Raw genomic sequence first — 21,203 nt, forward strand, 5'->3', positions numbered from 1 at the left:
TTATCTCAGCCAGATAAATAAAGAGGGGACGACGATCATATAGTGCCATGATCCGAATAAAAAATACAAAACGGCTACTCAGCACGGCGAAATCGTCTTTCATCCATGATTACTCCATTTTGCCCACCAGCATACAGTACCGATTGCCGTCAAAAGAGCATCCCGCGCTGTCTGATAATCATTCCAACATCATTCGATACATTTTGGAAATGGGCGACATTGAAGGTTTTGACTGGCAAAAAAACCTGCAGATGTTCCAAAAGTACCCGATGATGACTACGAAGAGACTTGAAAAACGCACGAAAAGACCCTCGAATGTCAGAATGCTCTCGTCTGACTTTATCGAGGACTCGTTGTACAACCCCTCCTACGGCTATTTTGCGAAGCAGGCAACCATTTTCCAGCATGACGAGCCTATCGTGTACAAAGAACTCAGTGGTCAGGATGAGTTTATGCAAAAATGGATTTCTGCGTATGATCAATACGACCAAAAAATGGTGCCCACTCTAAAACATAGCAAGGAGAACCACTTCCAATTGACGAAGCCGTCGTTGCAATTATGGCACACCCCCACGGAGTTGTTCCAGCCGTATTACGGCGAGGCACTGGCGAGATATTTACTGGTGAATTACAAACTGAACCAGTATCCATACAACGATCTCACCATCTACGAAATAGGAGGAGGAAATGGAACGCTCATGACCAACATTCTAGACTTTATACAGAGAACACAGCCAGAGGTCTACGAGCGCACAAGATACAACATCGTGGAGATCTCGTCGCGTTTATTCGACAAGCAAATAAAGAACAAGAGCAAACATAGCCACAAGGTGCACCTCATCAACCAGTCTGTTCTCGACTGGAACAAGCCTGTGATCGAGCCGTGTTTTGTTGTGGCGCTCGAGGTGTTTGATAATTTGGCACACGATGTGGTTCGCTACGATATTAACACCAATCAGCCATATCAGGGATACGTGGTGATTGATGAGAACAATGACTTCAAAGAGGTGTTTTCACCTGAACTGAACCCATGGACCAAGCATTTTTTGAATCTTCGTGAACAGAGCAAATGCGCGGTGTCATCACTGAAAAATCATCCTCTCAACCAGCACAAACTGTTACAACAGCTAAAAAATGCATTCTACCCTTTGAGAAATAATTTGTCGGACCCTGAATTTGTGCCAACCAGACTACTAAAATTATTCGAGATATTAAAAAAATACTTCCCCAACCATCAGCTGGTGTCGTCGGACTTTTCAAGTTTCGACAACACCGTCCCGGGCTATTGCTCGCCGTTGGTCCAGACGATGCACAAAGACAGGATGGTCAATGTCGACAGCTACATGGTGAACCAGGGGTATTTTGACATCATGTTCCCTACTAATTTTGACGTGATGAGCGAGCTGTACCGGTTGGTGGTTGGCAAACTATGCAACACCAGCACCCATGCAGATTTTCTGAGCGTGTGGGCAGATACAGAGGTCACAACCACGAAAAGTGGAGAGAACCCAATGCTCGATCTATATTCTAACGCATCATTTCTGTACAGTTGATAAAAGTCAAAACGGGCAATAGTTTTTTTTTTCCTTATTTTTTTCATGAATATGCACAATTACGTCTTAAGAAGTAAAAATATGTTCATGAAAATATGCATCATACTTACAAGCCTTTTCTTTTAAAGCCTAAACGGTAGCCCAGTAAAAAAAGAGTTATTTTTTTTCACACGATCATTATGGGGAAATCTTTCTTTACCAATACGACTGAGTGCAAGGACTTGTCCTCTCAAACGTCGTCCGACTCCAGCAGCAACGGGTTCTTCTCTGCTACCGATAGCTACTTACCCCAAAGAAAGTTGAAATCCAGACATGTGCAGCTCATAGCCATTGGAGGATCCATTGGAACGGGTTTGTTTGTCACGATTGGAACCGGACTGGTCCGCGGAGGCCCCGGCTCTCTTCTTATTGCCTTCACTTTTTGGACAGTCATCATTTTAATGTTGACCACGGCCATCGGTGAAATCGTCTGCTATTTGCCGACAGCATCTCCATTCATCGAAATGGCAGGACGTGCAGTGGATGAAGCTGCTGAATTCGCAAGTGGATGGAACTTCTTCCTTGTGGAGGCGCTCTACATCCCGTTTGAGATCACTGCCTGCAACACCATGGTGCATTTCTGGAGAAGCGACTACTCTCCAGGCATCGCTTTTGCAATCCAAATTGTACTTTACATTGCATTCAATATCTGGACTGTGAGATGGTACGGAGAGAGCGAGTTCATTCTTTCGATCACCAAGCTGATTCTGGCGATTGGACTGTTGCTTTTCACATTTATCGTGATGGTGGGAGGAAATCCGCAGCACGATGTATTTGGCTTCCGAAACTTCAACATTTCACCATTTGCAGAGTATGTGACCACTGGATCCCTTGGAAAGTTTGAAGGGTGGCTCGCAGCCTGGGCTAAAGCAGGGTTTGTGTGTGTTGGACCGGAATATCTCTCCATGGTTGCTGGAGAGGCCAGTAACCCACGCAAGACAATGAGGACAGCTTTCAAGACAGTCATTTACAGACTGGCCATCTTTTATATCGGTGGCTCGCTATCTGTCGGCATCCTGGTCGCCTGCAACAACCCGCAACTTATCGCTTCTGTTACCAGTGGAAAAACCGACGCTTCCGCATCGCCATACGTCATCGCCATTCAAAACCTCAATATTAAGATTCTACCGCATATCATCAACGTTGTGATCATCCTCAGTGCATTCTCTGCTGGTAACTCATATTATTACTGTGCATCTCGTCAACTTTATTCTCTTGCGAAACGTGGATTTGCTCCACGGTTCCTTTGTTTGTGCAACGGCAACGGCATACCTATTTTCTCTGTTGCCGTCACCACCGTTTTCGCTCTTTTATCACTCTTGCAACTTGGAAGAAGCTCTGCCGTTGTGCTGAACTGGATCGTGAATCTCTGTACTGGCGCGCAACTCATCAACTACGGCTGGATGACCATCACCTACATTGGGTTCTATAGGGCTGTGCAAGCACAGGGCGTCGACAGACGCTCTCTGCCATATAGATCATGGTTCCAACCGTACTCGATCTATATTGTCACGTTCTTCGTGTGGATCCAGATCTTCGTCATTGGATACACCGTCTTCCTGCCCGGCTGGTGGCAGGTGTCTGACTTCCTCTTCTACTACCTGATGATCTTTGTCAACATCGGACTGTTTGTCTTCTGGAAGCTTTTCAAACGCACAAAATTCATCAAGTCCCAGGACGTCGACTTAGTGTCGGGCTTGGAAGAGGTCGAAGCCCATGAAATGGCCATTGCTCTAGAGAAGGATACCCAGAGCGACAAATGGTACGACACTGCGCTTTCGTGGATACTGTAGTTTGATTACAAATTCATAGATTATTCTAGATAAGTATTTTTCCTGTTTTTGTTCCAGAAAAATCTGGGTCAAGATCTTGGCTGTGCTCGCTTAAGTATAAAGCCTTGCCCCCAAAGCCTTCTTTGTAATCAACCTTCTTCTTATCAATGCTTCTGATTTCTCCACAGCTTTGCAACTATGCTAACTACCCTGTGTTTAGTGTTCAGCGTCGTGTGACGCCCGCTATCCACAGACTTGAGGATGACAACAACTACTATGTGGTATTTGAACAGACATGTCAAAGACCCTTCTTTGAGGACTACGAGTTTGAGATCCGTGGCAGAAAGCTGCTTGTGAGCTGTGACAAGGATGACTTCTATAAAGTGCTCGACATGCCCGATGACGCAGATTTGAGACGCGATATAGACCTGCGCTGGGTGAACGGCGCACTGCTGGTAGCCATTCCGAAAAGAAGACCAATCAGAATCTCCTTCAACGCCTTCGACGACTCGTTCACGACATCGCCTGTATCTGTTCGCAAAGGAAAACACAGCCGTTCCACAAAGAAACACACAGAGATCTTATCGGAGCCAGAGCAACCAGAACACGTGAAACGCATTCCTATCGAGACCCCGCAAGAAGAGAAGAAGCAGACAGTGTCCGAGTTAAGTAGGCCAAGTAGGCCAGTGGCACGTGTGCCGAGGGAAATCATACATCCAGAAGCAGACCTGAAGAAAAATTATACCACTATGGAGCGTCACACAAGCCTCGCCCCAAAAACTTACTCGCCTACCATTGAGGACGTTGCCGATGAAGAATTTGCTTAATGATTAATTCTATTCAGCATGTACATTAATAATGGATTCATTCATGGTTTCTACAAATACCTAAACTGTAGAGGTCGTAGCTGTTAGCGTGCCACCGTTCCTGGCATGATATGGTCGTCAAACACGATCTGGAAAGCTGCGATAGACTCAGAAGTGTCAGCGCGGCTGGACTGATTGGAGATATCAGAAACCGTCCTTGACAGCTCCGGCAACGCCATGGCCTGCACGGGAGAGCTCAATTGCCTAGGATAATAGCTTTGCACATCTGCTATCTTGCTGCCGTCTATTGACGACGATGGCCCATTTTCTGGCAGGTCGATACAGGTATTTATGGCAGAAAAAGGCTTAGCACGCGATTTCTGCACAGCGTTCATGCGAATCATGGGGCACAGTCTTGTCCTTTGAGGGCTTTCCTGCTCAAAGTCAGAGAAGTGCAATATTTCGACGTCAGCATTGTTTGAAACAAGCATCTTGCGCACTTTGTCAAACAGCCCCAGCGAAAAACCGTTTGCGATGGAATATAATATGCCCATATCGACAATCACAGACATAAATTAGGGACCCTTTCTTTTATGTACTAAAAATTTCTCCTCGGCCCGAAATTTCGGGCTTACTCAACACCGATGGGGCAAATGAAAACGCAACGCTGCTTTGCCTCACTATGATTGGCGTGGTCGACTCGCTGCTGAATATGCTGTCCTTGCACCCAATATAGTCGGCCATTTCGCGCTCGTCCATCGCCGAGGACTCGGCCGTCGAAATCGAGCTCCAGTCAGAAGCCATGCTGTTGCTGTCGCTATCGTCTGTGCTGACGTAATCAGAGAGAATCGAATCGAGCAGGCTTTCCTTGCGTGCATGCGTTGCGGTTGGTTTGGCTAGCTGTGCGATGCTGAGCTTGAGATGGATGCGCTTGGCGACGGTCGACTTGAGATAGCTGGTCCACAGCGCGATTAGGTCGTCGTGGCCTGGATCGATCAGGTTCTCCTGGCTTTTTCTGATAAGCCTGTCCATGGCAGCTTTTCTTTGCGAGTCGGTGACGCTGGATGGACGAGACAGTTTTTGGACAGTGTTTGTGCGGTTTAGTTGTGGAGTCTCTGGGCGTGTTATTGGCAACGAAATCGTGATTGATTCAGTCTTTGTGTGCTTCTTGCGGCCGCCAAACACTCGCCGTTGACGGATGTTACGCCATTTCTGGGCGGTGCGTCTCTTAAATTTGCGGACCAGCTGTCTGAGCATTGTCAGCCATCCGACCTTGCGTTTGACGGCATTTGATCTTCTAAGAGTGCCCGTGGACTTGACTGACCTGGTGGTCAGCTGCCGGCGCAGAGACGATTGTCTAGACGGCTCGAATGGGGCCACTGCGCTCTTGGAAGATGCAGTGGACTTGTTTCGAGCGAGATTCGAGTGGCTGGACGGTGCACTCTCGTAGCCCTCCATGAGCTGCTGGAGCAGCTGGCTGTTGCGAACGCTCTGCGAACCGTCTACTCCCCAGGTAGATGTCAATGTGACGTGTTTACTGGAGCGCATGGAGGATCTGGAGCGCAGGTATGGATTATCAAAAATAGTGGTCACACTGGAGGTGGTTTTTTTGTGTGTGTGCAGAGCATGGACTGACTGGTCGTACTTTGAGGAGCTGACACTTTGGGCGTCGTTGATCAGCGCTTTCCGGTTGTCAGCGAGCATTTCTGAGGCTACAGTATCGTAGCTGGAGTCAGAACGGCTTGTATGGTCAACTTCAATCATGGTGAAATTGGATGCAAAGCCTGAACGTCACAGTATTATATATATGGATGGCTGGTTTATCGTCTGAACACAGCCAGGAAAATTGCAACGGTTTTTCAAATTAAATAATTTTCTGCATTATTTTTATTATGACTGATTGAGTCTATGTAAAATATCTTGGCTCATCAAATACATGGAACCGGTGCTCGCGAACACCGTCGCCGTAGAATATCGAAGGGAACCTCATATCTGGCGGCACATCCTTCTCATCGATTCGTTTCTGTGAGTACGTCTCGTCATAGTGTCCATTCACGGGGATCACAAACTTGCCGGCCTGCACCTCCGTGTCTGTGATGGTGCCCCTGCTGATTCGGGCATAGCCTGTGCGTTTCATCTTTTTGTATAGAATGTACTCGCACCAACGGTCGTCGTCCGTCGGGTCGATGTCGTACATGCCTGATTTTTCGCTCACGTAGGTGTTGTAGTTGCCCTTGAGAGGATCTGTCACGAGGTAGCTCAGCAGAACCATTGGCCGCTCCGAGCTACCCATGATGTCTGCCACCGCAAGGCTCTGCAATCTGCGGTCCTCAACATCTTCCTCCTGTCCGGAATGGAACACCACCACGTCGACCAGTTCGCCGTAGCAGTCCAGCGTGGCATGGATGGCCGGAGCCAGCTCTCCGACTGGTGACGGGAGCAAGTGGTGGGTGGAGTTCAGAATAGGGAACTTGGACAGCAGTGCGGCTCCCCAGGTGTGTTTGTTTGGTCCTGGGCCAAAGTCGACGTACATCTCGAGCTCCTCTGCGATTCTCTGAGTCAGGTCTCTATTACCCATGATAATTCTTTGGGTGTCAGATTCGAGCAAACCCACAACGTCCAGCTCGAGGTCCTTGATCAAATCGCGCATGCGATGCTCAGACGCCCACATATCGTTGTCGAGACCAAAATGGATGGTCCAGATACCTGCTGTCATGAGTCTCGACTTTGGGTGGTACGGCTTTGGTTTCTCGAACTGGGAGCGAGCAAACGCGATCCAGCACGATAGCAGAGTCAGCAGCACCAGGTGATTGGCCAATTTTCTTAAAACAGAGTGCAGCTGTTTGCCGTTGACCTCAAGAGGCTGGTAGTCATACACCAGCCCGACAATCATCAGGACAGACAGCCCAAGAACAATGTCGGACCTTTCACGCAACAGCGGTCCGCCAGGAACAAAGGCATATGCGACAACCCAAACATGCATCAGCGAAAGAATGACGGTGAAGAGGAAAGAGACGCAGAAAATGGCACCCAAAGACGTATGCTTCGAGATATGGTGGAAACACAGCGGGGTTATGTAGCATAACCAAAAGGCGTACGCCATTCCTCCAATATAACCCAGCCATCCATTGAAAGCATACAGCACGATGGCACCGAGCACACCGGCATAAGTGACTTTCTTGTAGCTATTATTTTTGTAAAGTCCAAAGAAAATACCTGCACACATGGTGATCAGGGTGATGGCTCCGTGGGGAACAGGAATAGGTCCGCGAATAGGATAACCCTCCCAGTTCCAGAGAATGATGGTGGAAGAGTCGGTGAGCATGGCGCTCATGGAGTATATCAGTGAGCCGAAACCCATGGCGGTGAGCACGAACGAGGGTTTTTTAGTTTTAATGTCTTTCTCGGAGAGCGGAGCAGCATTAGGTAGTTTGGTGAAAAGTGCAGAGACCACACCCACAATCAGACCAGTCAGGTTCCAGCCTCCAGTGTCCTTGTTCATAATTGGCCAGATCGGATTGTTGGTCCAAAATGCGAATTTTGCAATGGCCGAGAGTATGAGGCCAAGAACGAAGGTGGCAGCATAAGTTTTGATGGCCAGAGTATCTTTTTGATTTCCGAGCGTCCAGATGTCGCAGCTCAGCGATATGGTGGCCAGACCAATACCAGCAGCGGTAGTGAGCAGTCTCGAAGCTGGGTCAGCGACCAAGTAGGAGCCCACGCCCAGCAGACACGAAACAGCCTTGACGATCTGAGGATAAGTGGCAACCAATTTCGAAGTTCCCGGGATCGAGAGAAGAATAGGAGACAGCAGAGTCAGACAGGCAGTTTCGTAGCCCGAGATTCCCATGTGCCACAAAGGAAAGTACCAGATCAACAAGAATAGCGACGAGTACATGGACCAAAAAATAAAAGCGTTGATCACGTCGACTGTGAGCTGGAATAAGGATGCGCCTTGCTGAGTAGGTTTCGCGTGCAATTTTGGCTCTTTGGCAGAGGTCGTTGATGTTTTGAAGCTGGTGGAGAACATAGTGGCGTCTTTGGACGTGGAAACAATTTCGATGGTGAGATCTTTGAAATCGCAGATCGACCAGGCGTCGAATCCGATATCCAGGAAAATCAGCGACCACTCACAGTAGGCGTAGTACGAGTATGCTCCTGGAACCTTGTGCACCTTGTGCTGGATGAAAAGATAGATGAGCGGCACAAGCATGAAGAAAAAGGCAAATGCCGTGTATTTTCTGTATCTCCTGATCTTGGACCCGGTCGGTGACAGCTTGGTGACAGCCATGTCCCAGGGAATGGTTAGAACGATATACGAGATCATAAATATGTCATGGAAATCGTGGTCGTCAGTGGAGGTGATGTAGACCCATCCTCCGCAGGTGACGGTTCTGATCAGACCGGTGACAAGGCCCAAGATCGGAAAGATCGAGTTTTGCCTGTAGAACACAATGTAGCTGATGAAAAGCAGCAGAAATCTCGGCCCAGACGTGAGAGCAATCAGAATCTGGAACACAGACCGCTCTGGATACCGGTCACCGATGGTGGCAGACACGCTGGGGAACCACTCATCGGGGTAACCATAGTGCTCGTTCTGGACGATCTTGTAGAAATGGAGCCAATAACCAACACCTAGAGCTGCCAAAAAAGCAGCCAGGGAGCACACCGTGTGAGCTATAGCAATAAACTGTGCGTTGAAGCTCAACAACGGCTGGGCAGTAGACGAATTGGCCATTGCAAAACAAAGTTGGACACTTGAACAGAAAAATAAAAATACACCCTGGATCCAGAAATAGACATACACCCTTGCACAGAACGAGTGGAATCAAATATTTTTAGGGAATAACTACTTTTACCCCTCAAATATGGCAGGTAAGTCCTCATCAGCCACGATCTAATGCCAGTCAAACCGTTTAAGAAAAGCCCAGACGTCTCGTTCGACGATATCGACTACCGCGACCCATTGGAACTGAAAAAAGCTCAGGAGTCGCTCATGAGAGAGCAGTTCATCAAGGTGGAGGTGCTCAAGATCGTGAGAAAGGCTCTTGAGAACTGCTTCAGAGTCAACGGCCCCAACGCACACGAGGAGTGCCGCAACCTCGCCAATAGATACTTGGACCTGCTGCCAGAGAGTCGCGCACAGGGATTTTTGGGCTACCAGCGCAACGACCCGTCGAAATAGCGGTCTGCCAATGGTGGTTTAATCGGCCTTGCATGAATCACCTTATTTATTCTATTTATTTATTAACCGTGTGGTTGTGCAAGCCCGCCTACCCGTCTAATTTCCGAGACACGCAATCACCAGATTTGCTCGAAAATAATTTGGGGTGCTGGAAAGCGAGCGTTTCGGGCGTCTATTGACAACGTCTAGCCTATGGAACCAACCATAGTGTAGAACAAGTCGCCAGTTGGATGCCTAAGGCTCCGGCAACTTCGGTCCGCGCGCCAAATCCTCCCCTGGTGGTTGCCTCAGAAAACATCCTTGCACCGTCTCGGAGAAGAGACGTGCTGCCACCACCTTGTATAAATAGTGTCATGACCCCCCTAAAAGTTTCGGAAAACATCGTTTCGAATATTCTACAAAATAATGTCTCTTGCTAACAAGCTATCCGTCAAGGACCTTCAATTCACAGGTAAAAGAGTGTTCATCAGAGTGGACTTCAATGTTCCTCTTGATGGGGACAAGATCACCAACAATCAGAGAATTGTTGCTGCCTTGCCAACCATCAAGTACGTTTTGGATCAAAAGCCAAAGGTCGTCGTTTTGGCTTCCCATTTGGGCAGACCAAACGGTGAGGTCAACAAGAAATTCACCTTGAAGCCTGTTGCTGGCGAATTGGAGTCTTTGCTGGGTAAGAAGGTCACTTTCTTGCCAGACTGTGTTGGACCTGAGGTTGAGTCTGCTGTCAACAGTGCGACCGATGGCGCCGTTATTCTTTTGGAGAACCTCAGATTCCACATTGAAGAAGAGGGATCGAAGAAGACACCAGAAGGAAAGGTCAAGGCTTCGAAGGAGGACGTTGAGAAGTTTAGAAAGCAATTGACCGCCTTGGCCGACGTCTACGTCAACGACGCTTTCGGTACCGCCCACAGAGCCCACTCGTCCATGGTTGGCTTTGAGCTCAACGAGAGAGCTGCTGGTTTCCTGATGGCCAAGGAGCTGGAGTACTTCTCTAAGGCTCTGGAGAACCCAGTCAGACCATTCCTGGCTATTTTGGGAGGTGCCAAGGTGTCCGACAAGATCCAATTGATTGACAACTTGCTCGACAAGGTCGACATCCTGATCATCGGCGGTGGTATGGCCTTCACTTTCAACAAGATTGTCAACAACATGAACATTGGAAAATCCCTATTTGACAAGGACGGTGCAGAGATTGTTCCTAAACTGATCGAGAAGGCAAAGAAGAACGGCGTTGAGGTCATCCTTCCTGTTGACTTTGTCACCGCCGACAGCTTCTCTCCAGACGCCAAGACCGGCTACGCTACTTTGGAGGAAGGTATTCCTGACGACTGGCAAGGACTGGACGCTGGCGAGAAGTCCAGCAAGCTTTACGCCGACGCCATTGCCAAGGCCAAGACCATTGTTTGGAACGGCCCACCAGGTGTCTTTGAGTTCGAGAAGTTTGCCAACGGAACCAAGTCCATGCTCGAGGCCTGTGTCAAGAGTGCCCAGGCTGGAAACACCGTCATCATTGGAGGTGGTGACACTGCCACAGTTGCCAAGAAGTTTGGTGGAGCAGACAAGCTGTCTCATGTTTCTACTGGTGGAGGTGCTTCTCTGGAGCTTTTGGAGGGTAAGGAGTTGCCAGGTGTGGTTGCTTTGGGAAACAAAGCATAAACGTTAAATTTATATACTGAGAGAAAAAAAATAATTAATTTTAATATAAACAATGGATCGAGGGGGTAAGAGAATGCCTTTGAGCGAGATTACCGGCAAGCTGGGTCTTAATAGACGGTCGGACCGTGTGTTGAAACCTAACCAGCTAAAAATAAGGTCTTCCAAGAACGCCAATCGCACGATCAACGTGGCAAGCCTCACCAGATCGTATCTCCATAAGGAGACGCAAACACGCACGAAATCCAACATTGACGAGATTACGCGCCAGATCAGTCTGCGACATCGATCTCCAGACAACGATATGGCCACTGCGCGCCGCAGTGGCACGTTTTCGGGGGTTCTGACCGATCAGCTCAACGATTACCTAACCAATATACACTCTGGAAACGCAGTTTTGGGGTACGACCAGCCGATCTCGAAGCAACGATTGCCAACCGTCACAATATCGCGCATAAACGAGATTTCGCCGCAATTGAGGCTTGTCGAGATCGACCACGACAAAGTGGTGGCTTTGGCGTGTTTCAAGCCCATATTCAACGTCAAGCTCAGGGCGGACGACCGCGTGCATCTGGGGTCTGCGTTTTACTACATTTGGTTCGAGGGAACCAAAATCCAATGCTATTATCGTTGGTATAAAGTCATGAGACATTAGTTTCCGGCCTTGGCCAGAACCGTGTCCAGCTCGGTCTTGTGCGCGGAGGCGTCGAATGATGGCCACAGTTTCAGATACGGAAGGTAATTATCCACAAATTCCAGACATTGGGCTGATGTGCCATTTATAGACAGGAACTTAAGTGCTGCCTGGACAGGAACAAAGTCTTCGCGTTGAAGTGCCGCTTCGAGCACTTTTTTCATATAAACCCAGTTACCGCGATTGGCGAAGATTGTGAGGAACAACAGGTCCATTTTCGTAACGAACGCAGCATCCTTGCGACTTTGGTACAGCTTGTGGCACAAATTGTACAGCTTGTGGATCATCGGGGAATATCTGAACTGGACATCGGAGTCCTGTGTCGTGGATGCAAGCGTGACAAAGCCATCGGCATCGATCTGCGATCCGGCAACCACCAGCACGGGCAACAGCTCCTGTATGTCTTTTTCTGTCAGCACAGGGCTGAACGTCTCGAGAATGGAGAAGATACGAGCGTACCGTTTATTGAACACGGCTGTGTCTGTCTCAAGTCCTTCGTGGAACTCGGCCGACTGCAGCACGACCTCGACCAGCTTGGAGATTTCTTTGGCGGTCACGAGTCGGCCGTTGGCCTGTTTAGACTTGAGATGGTTCTCCAGGCGGTCCAGTGGACAACTGGCAGGGTCTGCGAGATGCTGTTCTTTCAGCTGCTGGAAACGGCCCGCTGTCTCTGTGCTGGAACTTCTAGAAAATCGGGACAGTTGCGTAAGCACCTGAATAGCATTCATCGGTCTTCGCATGGTGTGCATGAACCTGAAGCCCGAGAAAATACTATCATCCTCCGCTGGCTGGGCCCTGTTTTCGTACTTTTCCTTATCCTTGGCCCACAGAGCCTCGAGGTTCATGGCAGCGCGCCTCTCGGGCGTCATGAAATGCACAAAAATATTGTCCTTTTTGCAGTCCACCATCACCCAGGTGTTGGGTTCTGCGCCATAATTGTTCATCGCATAGCTGGGGCCCTTTTTGCCTCTCTTGAGCAGTCGGCGCCGGAACTTGGCCAATTGACCGGTCGTCAGCAGCCCTTCGTGCGTCGACAGGCTCTTGAGCTGGTGCTTAACATAGAAGTTGAGTTCGAAGGTGGCCTTTTGCAGATGCTTGGAGCTCTTGCCCGTGGCTATGATCATGAAGTCGGCCACCTCCTGGGCACCCTCGTTGGAGGTCTGCTCGCTGTCTGCGCCACGCAGATCGAACACCTCGATGTCAGTCATTCCAAGCTTCTGTGCTACGAACTCCAGCAGTGGCTGCAGGGTGTCTGGCGAGTTGGCAGGAAGCTCGGGGAGGGGGGTCTGGTTGAGCACGGCGGATTTCTGTGGCGTCTGGCGCAGATACCACGGCGCGTCTGACGAGTTCAGACGGACGCCGAAGCGGACGCGCGGACGACACAGCGTCGGCAGGGCCCTTCTAGCACAGAGCAGTAGCATAGTTGTATTTGATTTTTAATATTTTTCACCGTTTGCGCTATAGCTTGGTGTCGTACACGACCTTCATATCTGAAAAAAATAAAGCAGTACGATAGTGACAAGACAAAAATATTCATCTTGCGCACTGTCTTGCACGGGCCACCTCTTTAATACAAGTTTGGAACACTTTGAAAAACCACAGACTGTCTTCCATTTGCATGGAAAAAGAGCCGGCCACTGCGGACGATCATCAGAACAAGTTATACACTCCTATGTCAAACCAAGATCCTGTTGTGGATAAAGTGACAGATATGGATCCCGGGTCTGGATCTGGCCCCGGCACAAACTCGAGCGGCCAATTTGCGTACGAATACCCCAACTGGCGTGACAACGGCGAGTTCAACTTCTACACAGACAACAATCTCCAACTTGACATGGGCACACAGCAGCCCTTTGTACATACCTCACAGTCAAACATGATGTCTCCGGCCAACGTGGGGTCGGTGATCACGCCGGCGTCGCCGGCCGAATACGTGATGCATCTCCAGCAGTACCAAAATATGATGTTGGAACAGGGGATGAAGACAGAAAACGGGAATAATGCCTCAACGGCTGGCGCGAGCGCGGGCTCTGTGGCTCCTAGCGGGCCACCGGGCTCTGCGAACGGGTCAGGCCAGTTTGTGCCGTTCATGCCGCCCTTTATGAACCCGCAGGCCCTGATGGGCCAGTACTCCGGCGCCGTGCCAGGGCCCTATCCTATGCAGCCAATGCCAATTCCGTATCCTGTTCCTGCGAAAAGCGAGCCACCTCAGCCACGCACCAAGGTCAAGCCGTGCGACCACTGTCGGCGGCGCAAAATCAAATGTGTGATGGTGCCGGACTCCAACACGTGCAAGATGTGCCAGAATAAGGGGATGAAGTGCACGTTCATAGATGCCAGCACGGGCGGCACAAAACGATCATTTTCGAGCCCGGAAAACGACGCCAAACGCCACAAGTTTGAGGATCCATCCATCGTGCCGCCCCCAAACGTGCCGTTGCGCGAAACCCTGCCGATCAAGGACTATGCCACCATGCAGGGCCACTCGCTGCTGAAAAAAACGCTCAGTCTGCAGTATCCGCGCTCGAGCTTCTACGTGGGGCCCACGTCGATCTACGACAGACTCTTTCTTGAGAACGTTGTTTTGGACAAAATCGACCAGTTCCAGCTCAACAAGGCCTACTCGATCCGCAAAGTCGCCAATGACGTCCAGTTCACGCTGCGCGACGATTTCACAGAAGACTTGTACGAGAAGTCCGAGTGGGACGTCGACAGCGTCGAACGGTACGTCGCGCCGCACGGCCAGAAACTCATCGATCTTTATTTTCGCACAGTTCACCCGTCGTTTCCAATATTGCACAAGAAAGTCGTTCTGGAGAAATACTCACGCACGCATCGCGAGTTCGGCGCTCCGCTGCTTGCTGCCCTCTACTGTCTGGCCATCCAATGGTGGGATTACGACCCGCACCTGTCGCAGTTCCCTAAACCCAACGTGGTGTCGCTGCACAAGTTTGCGCTCAAGACGTTTTCGGACGTGATTCAAAGACCCAAGCTGAGTGCCGTTCAGGCCGGCCTGTTGCTGCTTCAGTGCCGCTCGAGCGGGTCGCAGGACAATAACTGGCTGCTGTGTTCACAGGTGGTGGCTTTGGCAGAGGAACTGGGACTGGGACTGGACTGTGCCAACTGGAGACTCCCGCGCTGGGAACGTGGACTGCGCAAGCGGCTCGCGTGGGCCGTGTACATCCAGGACAAGTGGTCGTCGCTCGTGGAGTCGCGGCCGAGCCACATTATCGAAGGTAAGAACTGGCAGGTCCAAATGGTAGCCAGCGAGGATTTTCCCGACAAGGGCGACGCCGACCAACAAAAAGACGGGTCTGCAGACTACGAGAACGGGGAAGCTCTGTTCCGGCAACTGATCACGCTGAGCCAGATTTTAAGCGAGATTCTGGACGCCTTCTACACCATGCACAGCATAGAGACGGTGACGACGATCGACGAGGTGCTGAAGCTGGCCAAACCGCTACAGTTAAAACTAAGAAACTGGTACCACTCGCTGCCGGAAACGCTGCAGATGAACACGCTCAAGCCGCGGAAATTCAACTCGAACGGCTACTTGCAACTGGCATACTTTGCGACGGAAATTACCCTGCACCGTCGTATCATTTCCGCTCTCCACGCCCAGAAAGACGGGTGTCAGCCAGAGCTGGTGCGTGTTTGTCGCTCGGCTGCCCAGGCGCGTCTGACGGCGTCGATCGAGTTCACCCGCAACCTGAAGCCCGAACACATCCAGTCGTTCTGGCAGTCGGCAGCAGTTAACAACTTCGCTCTGATAGGCATTTTTGCTACCATTTTGTACGTCACCAGCGACTCCACAGAGGAAGCCAACGGTTTCAAACAGCAGCTTTTCGACTACCGGTGGATTCTCAAGATCAACAGCAAGAGCTTCGATATAGCAGGCGAGGCGCTCTCGAAGATCGACGGATTGATCAAAAATATACCTGGCCTGATGGGCGACTATAAAGACCCATCCACAGCAGTCCCTGTGGAGACAGAGGTGGACGGCGAGTCGCAGTCGGAGACGTCCCAAAGCGAACGGAGCGACAGAGCCGCCGAACAGAGCGACAAATAGCATGCGAGGCCTTATAAACGTTCCCATGTACATTAACATCCGGCTAAATAAGTATCATAAATTATCTAGTAGCTTCATAAGAAACTCTTCACCTCCACGTCCTCCTTTTTCTCCTGAACAGGCTTCTTGGTTCCGCGAATTCCCGTGAACTCGCTCTTCGGAAGCCCAAAATACTCAAACCGCTCGTTCAGAACAGCCAGCTCGCTTTCCACGTCCTCAACGCGCATTTTTCCTTTTTTGAGCTCCTCGATGATGTGCTCGAACTTCTTGAACCGCTGCTGATAATTATCGTTCATCTCCTCAATATAATTCTTTTCTCTCATTATGTTTAGCACGGACGATCCCGCCAATGTGATTAGAAACATCTGCCAGACAGTCATTCGCAACGACCGTCTTGTCAGGGCCTTCTTGAGCTCGCTCTCCTCCTTGGACTCGTCTTGTTTCTGGTTGGGGTCTGGCTGGTGGCCCATCTGCTGGAAGTACGCGGCCGACGGGCGCTGGATCGGCGAGGTGCTGTAGCGGCGAATAGCGGGTAAACAGGCGCGGATCATACTGAATAATTTTAATTAACTCTTCACATTTATACATTTTTCAGAATCTTTTTTGCGCGATCGATTACATAAGCGCACCGGTTACCGCTCCTCGTCAAGGAAGTCGTCGATCTCACGCGCATCGTCGTCGTTGGCGTTCACGTCGAACAGCGACTCGTCCTCGTCGTCGATAATGCGGTCGTTGAACGACGCAAACCGCTCGTAGTTGTCGAGGCCGCCCCTTCTGAAGCGCGAAAAAAAGCCGTTTTTCAGGAAACTCGAGAGCCGGTGCTGTAATGCCACCACGGCGCTCACAAACACAAGACCACCCCTCACGACCTTATTCACGGCACGGTCCACAGGCGTCTCCTCAATCAGGTGCAATTCCTCGTCCTCGTCGAGACGGATCTCTCCAAACCTCGAAAAACCTCCATTACGACGGATTCCTCTGTCGTAAACGAAGGTGGCCGCCCCCACAAACGCGGCAATCGGCGCGAAAATCACCCAGAAAAGGCCCGCCCCGTGCAGTCCCGCGCCGTACTTGTCCTTGTACTGCTCTTTCTTGCCCGGACATGGATGAGAAATCCATTTGTCCAGCTCTAGTCCCTGCTCGCAGGTGCTCATTGGAATTTTTCGGTATCCGGTCGGCTCCCAGTACTCGACCTGGTCCTCGTCCAGCTGGCAATATTCTGTTGGGTCCACTGGTTTCAGGCCCTTGATCAGCTGGCACGTGCCGTCGGCGGCCAGCACAAAGTTGTAGTCGCACTCAAAGTCGTGACGCGTGCATTTGCAGTTTTTGGTCTTCTTGTACAGCTTGTTCAGCGGCGCAGCACCAACAAAACAGTCCGACTGTGACGCCTTGCGCCTTGGATATCTGGCCTCGTGGCCAAACAGACAGTTGTCCGACTGGTGCGGGTGTTTAGGCGACCAGTACTCGTAGTCCGTAAAATCGGTCAGCTCGTTCTCGTCGTTCACCATCAGCTCACATTGTCGCTGCTGGAGGCCGGCAAAGTTCAGATTGTATATCTCGTCGCGGCCTCTTTCGTCCTTAGCCAGCAGGATGAACTTACGGGACGTGTCAGAGGGAACCGTTGCAATGTCCCAGACGTTCCTTGGAGACTCTGCAAACTCGTAATCCTGCCAAGTCTCGCCCTCGTCAAGAGAGTACGACACGGTGTTTGTGAGCCCCTGCTTGACCAGCACAAGAATTGTACCCTGGTCGCCAAACTCCCACATATAATTGCCCTTCTTGACTTCTTTCCATGTTGCTCCCGCGTCGTTCGAGAAGAAAGTGGCCGTTTCCGGCGAACTGTACGGTAGCAGTGCCGTGCCGACGTTTCCAACTCCAAAAAGCAGCCCCACGGCCGAGGCCGACGAATAAGTGTCTCTCGAGGGATCGTTTCTTTCGGTAAACGAGTGCAAATTCAGCGTGCATTCCTTCTTGCCGCTGCACTTATACTTGTTGCCTTCAGAATCCACAGGCGGCGGAACCAGATAATCCCACTCTGCGCCGTCATTGTACGTGATCATGGTCTTGACAGCCTTCTCGTCGCCATTGCGCACCACGTCATCGTAGTTGGCCACAACGTTGACCGTGGCTATTCCCTCCAAACTCTGCACGCTCTCAAAGTCCACAAACGCAAACTCGTTGCGGTTCACATGGGACAGCGACTGCACATACTGCGTGCCGTTGTAGTTCGATTTCAATAGCGCACCAAACTCGCGCTGCGAGGCCGAGTGCGTGGTCACGTGCAGGAAAATCTGGTCGGAGTTCACGTCCAAAATCGTGTAGGCTGTCTGTCTGGTGACCATGATGTCCTTGGGGAACATGGCCTCGGCAAAAATCTTGCCGTCGGCAGAAACAAACGCAGTCAGCGAGTTGTCGTCGTCCAGCCGTGCAACCACCAGGAATTTGCCTGTCTGTGCAAACCCAATGATCCTGTCAAACAGCGTTTTGATGTCCTTTTGGAAGTAGTCTGTGCTGGAGATTAGCCGCAAAGCCTGGCGGTCGTCGGTGAACTGGTCGCACACAATCAGTGTCTCGTTGACGGCGTACTCCTTGTCGTTGAACAGAGAGCCGACATAGTTGCACGTGTTGGCGTCGGCCACCAGACGCTCGAACGATTCGCCGTGGTTTTGGGTGTGATACGTCTCCACCACACAGTTGCTGGAAAACAGATTCGCACAGCTCCGTTCGGCACGCACAATAAACTCTGAGGCATTGTGTTTGTTGAAAGTCAGCGAGAGCTTCTCGAACTCGTGGCCCCTGACGGGCAGAGTGCGCTCATAGACCGAGACTCCTCTGTCAGGCGAGAAAAAGAGCGCGTCGGCGTCGGTCAAAATGTAGACATGGTCTGCTTTGTAAGGGTTGCTGTAAACGCCAGTGACAATGTGCTGGCCGTTCAGGAACTTGCCAAACGAAGAGCCTCCGTCAAACGAGATGTACAGAACCTTGTTCTCGGTGAGCACAAAAAGTGTCTCGTCTGGAAGACCGTCTGAGTCGTAGGTGAGATAGAAATACTCGGCAATTCTCTCGCCCAGCGGAATGTGCGTAACTTTCACAGGATCCGTCATGTTCTGCAAATCATTCTCACAGTCAAAAGTGAAGTCGTCTTCCTCTATTTCGTAGCCGCCCTCTGGATCACACGTGTCGCCCGGTATCATCTGTCTCGTTGTAATTTTGATCATACCCTTCTGGTCGGCGCACTGATTCGCAGCTAACACCTCCAGAACCGGCTCACAGACATCATTCTCGCCTTTGATGAAGCCGAATGTGCACTCAGTATCGTCAATCGTGCACTTGCAAGGCTCCTCGATAACTTTGAGGTCCTCGTACGGATGGTTCACAAAACAGTCCGCGTTTTGCTTCCGTCTTCTGAACTTCTCCGTGTGTCCCAAAACACAGACTGGAGAGTCGCTGTCCGGGAGCACTCTGGCGTACCAGTCCTCAAAATCGTCTTCAGAACACGTTCTTTCAAACGCTCCAGTGAAGTCTATGGCATACAGAAAAATCTTGGAAAGCGAGGAATCCTCTCCCGTGACAAGAACCTGCTGCGTGCTGCCATCCAGAGACGTGAAAACATCGAGCGGCAGTATATGATCGCCAAATTCCGCCTCTTCCCAGGAGTCGCCTTGGTCAAGAGAGTACAGGAACGTGTTTGGAAGAGTACTAGGGTCCAGCCGCACGTCCAACAGATGCGACATGTCGATCTGAATGGCAACGATGATGTTTCCGAGGTCGGCAAACGTGAACACCGCAGACCCGTCAACGACTTTTTTCCACGTCACACCGTTGTCTCTGGAAATGTACGTATTGAGTTCGTTGAGGTCAGATGTCAGGTACTTGCCGACGTTTCCTATTCCAACGAGAATCCCCGGAGTGGGGCCAGTAGCGAACTTCCCGTTTGTGTTTCTGATCGTGGTCCACATCAAATTGAGCGAGCACTCGGAATCCCCGTCGCAGTCATCGTCATCGGTAGTTCTAAGATAATGCCATGTCTTTCCGTCGTCAATCGAGATTTTGGACTTAGCCAGCGGGGACGCGCTATCGTCGTCCGCGTTTTCGTGGCTCAGCAATAGAATAACTCCCTCCACTTCCTGCACCATCGTGATGTCCGACAATCCTAGCCCGTTTGTCAAAACATTCTCGTGGATCTTGTCAAAGAACAGCCCAGACGAGTCCGACTTGTACAAATCTGCATCCAGTGCAGCATTTTTTGGCTGACGCTGGCCCTGAATGGCAATGTAGAGCGACTGCGGCGTGGAGGGCAATATTCTGAACATCCACGATTTGAGCTGGTCCTCGAAATAAGCCCGTCTGAACGTTTCTCCGTCCTTAGAAATAAATAGTATGATCTCGGCATCAGGAGTGTACTTGTCAACAGAAACAGTGGCAATAATGAATGACTGGACCACCCGGATCGACACAAGATTCATCCTGTCGAACTCTGCAGACGGTGAAGATACGGTCTTGAAGAAATCGTTTGTGGTCAGAAGTCCACCTTTTTTGTCGATACCCGCCTGGTCTCCGTCCACTTTGGAACATATAATCTTCTCGTCCGGTCCTGCCGTAAACGCTTTGTTGCTCTTTGCGAAAATACAGTAGTCCAAGCCGTCGTGATCCACTTTTTTAGGAGGCGTTTTCAGACCATCGTTGCTGAAAAACCAGTTTTTTTTGCATTCAAATAGAAATTGTTCGCTCGCCGCACAGTCCTCGAAATTGAAAAGGATATAGTCGTGGTTGGCATAGTTGACCTGAACATTACCCAAGCTGAATTTGTTGCCACTGTGGTCGACCTCAAAAGGAGTCCAAGTTTTTCCGCGATCGCGGGTGTAGAACTGGGTTTTGGACGTAGATAGAGCAAATCCCAGCTCTTTGGCATAGTCCACGGTGTGAACACTCGTTAAATTGACCTCTTGCCCAGCAGAATTTTTGAGATCCACCTTTTTCCAGTTTTTGGCATTGTCTTCCGATATATACAGGCTGTTGTCCTCTATGATAAGCACCACAGACGAGTCGTCAAAGTACGTGAGGTCGTGGCCCGCGCTGAACTCTTTTCTCGACACTGCTGGCTTCCAGTCCGCAGCCCCTACAAGACTCACAAGAGCCAGAACGGGAAACAGCAACGTTGACCACTTCATTCTAAAATATGGCAATGGTCTTCCCAAGCAAGTTTGAGCGTAATTGGTTGGCGTAGACCCAAAATGAAAGTGCTCCTAATAAGTGCTTAAATTTAGGACTTTGCCTTTATTTAGTTTTTTTCTGTGTTCATAACCACCAGCCATAATTAGCTACTCCTCGCACCAGGAGAATCGGTCAGGGCCCGCAATGGCCATGAGGGTAGGCCCTGTGGCGAGAATGTTGAAGAATGCCGTTGATTGGTCGACGTCTAGGAGCGAGAG

The 21,203-nt window shown here is 50.4% G+C and overlaps 12 protein-coding genes across 12 annotated transcripts; 6 read left to right on the plus strand and 6 right to left on the minus strand.

Annotated features, from left to right (window-relative positions):
• Nucleotides 1-47: 47 nt before the first annotated feature.
• HPODL_04822 (uncharacterized protein) lies at nt 48-1,553 on the plus strand (the record flags this gene model as incomplete). Its single annotated transcript, XM_014081173.1, has 1 exon — nt 48-1,553. One exon carries the CDS (start codon nt 48-50, stop codon nt 1,551-1,553), a length of 1,506 nt encoding a protein of 501 aa, XP_013936648.1.
• Nucleotides 1,554-1,732: 179 nt separating this feature from the next.
• HPODL_04823 (General amino acid permease AGP2) lies at nt 1,733-3,385 on the plus strand (the record flags this gene model as incomplete). Its single annotated transcript, XM_014081174.1, has 1 exon — nt 1,733-3,385. The coding sequence occupies one exon, from the start codon at nt 1,733-1,735 to the stop codon at nt 3,383-3,385; it is 1,653 nt and encodes a 550-aa protein (XP_013936649.1).
• Nucleotides 3,386-3,531: 146 nt separating this feature from the next.
• On the plus strand, nt 3,532-4,191 carry HPODL_04824 (uncharacterized protein; the record flags this gene model as incomplete). Its single annotated transcript, XM_014081175.1, has 1 exon — nt 3,532-4,191. One exon carries the CDS (start codon nt 3,532-3,534, stop codon nt 4,189-4,191), a length of 660 nt encoding a protein of 219 aa, XP_013936650.1.
• An 83-nt stretch (nt 4,192-4,274) lies between these two features.
• HPODL_04825 (uncharacterized protein) lies at nt 4,275-4,742 on the minus strand (the record flags this gene model as incomplete). Its single annotated transcript, XM_014081176.1, has 1 exon — nt 4,275-4,742. One exon carries the CDS (start codon nt 4,740-4,742, stop codon nt 4,275-4,277), a length of 468 nt encoding a protein of 155 aa, XP_013936651.1.
• Nucleotides 4,743-4,761: 19 nt separating this feature from the next.
• Nucleotides 4,762-5,934, minus strand: HPODL_04826 (uncharacterized protein; the record flags this gene model as incomplete). The annotated part of the gene is made up of 1 exon (XM_014081177.1): nt 4,762-5,934. One exon carries the CDS (start codon nt 5,932-5,934, stop codon nt 4,762-4,764), a length of 1,173 nt encoding a protein of 390 aa, XP_013936652.1.
• A 142-nt stretch (nt 5,935-6,076) lies between these two features.
• On the minus strand, nt 6,077-8,908 carry HPODL_04827 (putative sensor/transporter protein involved in cell wall biogenesis; the record flags this gene model as incomplete). The annotated part of the gene is made up of 1 exon (XM_014081178.1): nt 6,077-8,908. The coding sequence occupies one exon, from the start codon at nt 8,906-8,908 to the stop codon at nt 6,077-6,079; it is 2,832 nt and encodes a 943-aa protein (XP_013936653.1).
• A 130-nt stretch (nt 8,909-9,038) lies between these two features.
• On the plus strand, nt 9,039-9,355 carry HPODL_04828 (putative NADH-ubiquinone oxidoreductase subunit, mitochondrial precursor; the record flags this gene model as incomplete). Its single annotated transcript, XM_014081179.1, has 2 exons — nt 9,039-9,045; nt 9,078-9,355. 2 exons carry the CDS (start codon nt 9,039-9,041, stop codon nt 9,353-9,355), a joined length of 285 nt encoding a protein of 94 aa, XP_013936654.1.
• Nucleotides 9,356-9,760: 405 nt separating this feature from the next.
• On the plus strand, nt 9,761-11,011 carry HPODL_04829 (Phosphoglycerate kinase; the record flags this gene model as incomplete). Its single annotated transcript, XM_014081180.1, has 1 exon — nt 9,761-11,011. The coding sequence occupies one exon, from the start codon at nt 9,761-9,763 to the stop codon at nt 11,009-11,011; it is 1,251 nt and encodes a 416-aa protein (XP_013936655.1).
• Nucleotides 11,012-11,659: 648 nt separating this feature from the next.
• On the minus strand, nt 11,660-13,123 carry HPODL_04830 (putative secreted protein; the record flags this gene model as incomplete). Its single annotated transcript, XM_014081181.1, has 1 exon — nt 11,660-13,123. One exon carries the CDS (start codon nt 13,121-13,123, stop codon nt 11,660-11,662), a length of 1,464 nt encoding a protein of 487 aa, XP_013936656.1.
• A 251-nt stretch (nt 13,124-13,374) lies between these two features.
• HPODL_04831 (C6 transcription factor (OTam)) lies at nt 13,375-15,771 on the plus strand (the record flags this gene model as incomplete). The annotated part of the gene is made up of 1 exon (XM_014081182.1): nt 13,375-15,771. The coding sequence occupies one exon, from the start codon at nt 13,375-13,377 to the stop codon at nt 15,769-15,771; it is 2,397 nt and encodes a 798-aa protein (XP_013936657.1).
• Nucleotides 15,772-15,845: 74 nt separating this feature from the next.
• Nucleotides 15,846-16,322, minus strand: HPODL_04832 (uncharacterized protein; the record flags this gene model as incomplete). The annotated part of the gene is made up of 1 exon (XM_014081183.1): nt 15,846-16,322. The coding sequence occupies one exon, from the start codon at nt 16,320-16,322 to the stop codon at nt 15,846-15,848; it is 477 nt and encodes a 158-aa protein (XP_013936658.1).
• Nucleotides 16,323-16,403: 81 nt separating this feature from the next.
• HPODL_04833 (putative secreted protein) lies at nt 16,404-20,942 on the minus strand (the record flags this gene model as incomplete). The annotated part of the gene is made up of 1 exon (XM_014081184.1): nt 16,404-20,942. The coding sequence occupies one exon, from the start codon at nt 20,940-20,942 to the stop codon at nt 16,404-16,406; it is 4,539 nt and encodes a 1,512-aa protein (XP_013936659.1).
• Between the last annotated feature and the right edge of the window lie 261 nt (nt 20,943-21,203).

The sequence above is a fragment of the Ogataea parapolymorpha genome, chromosome II, assembly GCF_000187245.1.
Source record: "Ogataea parapolymorpha DL-1 chromosome II, whole genome shotgun sequence".
Classification (NCBI taxonomy): domain Eukaryota; kingdom Fungi; phylum Ascomycota; class Pichiomycetes; order Pichiales; family Pichiaceae; genus Ogataea; species Ogataea parapolymorpha.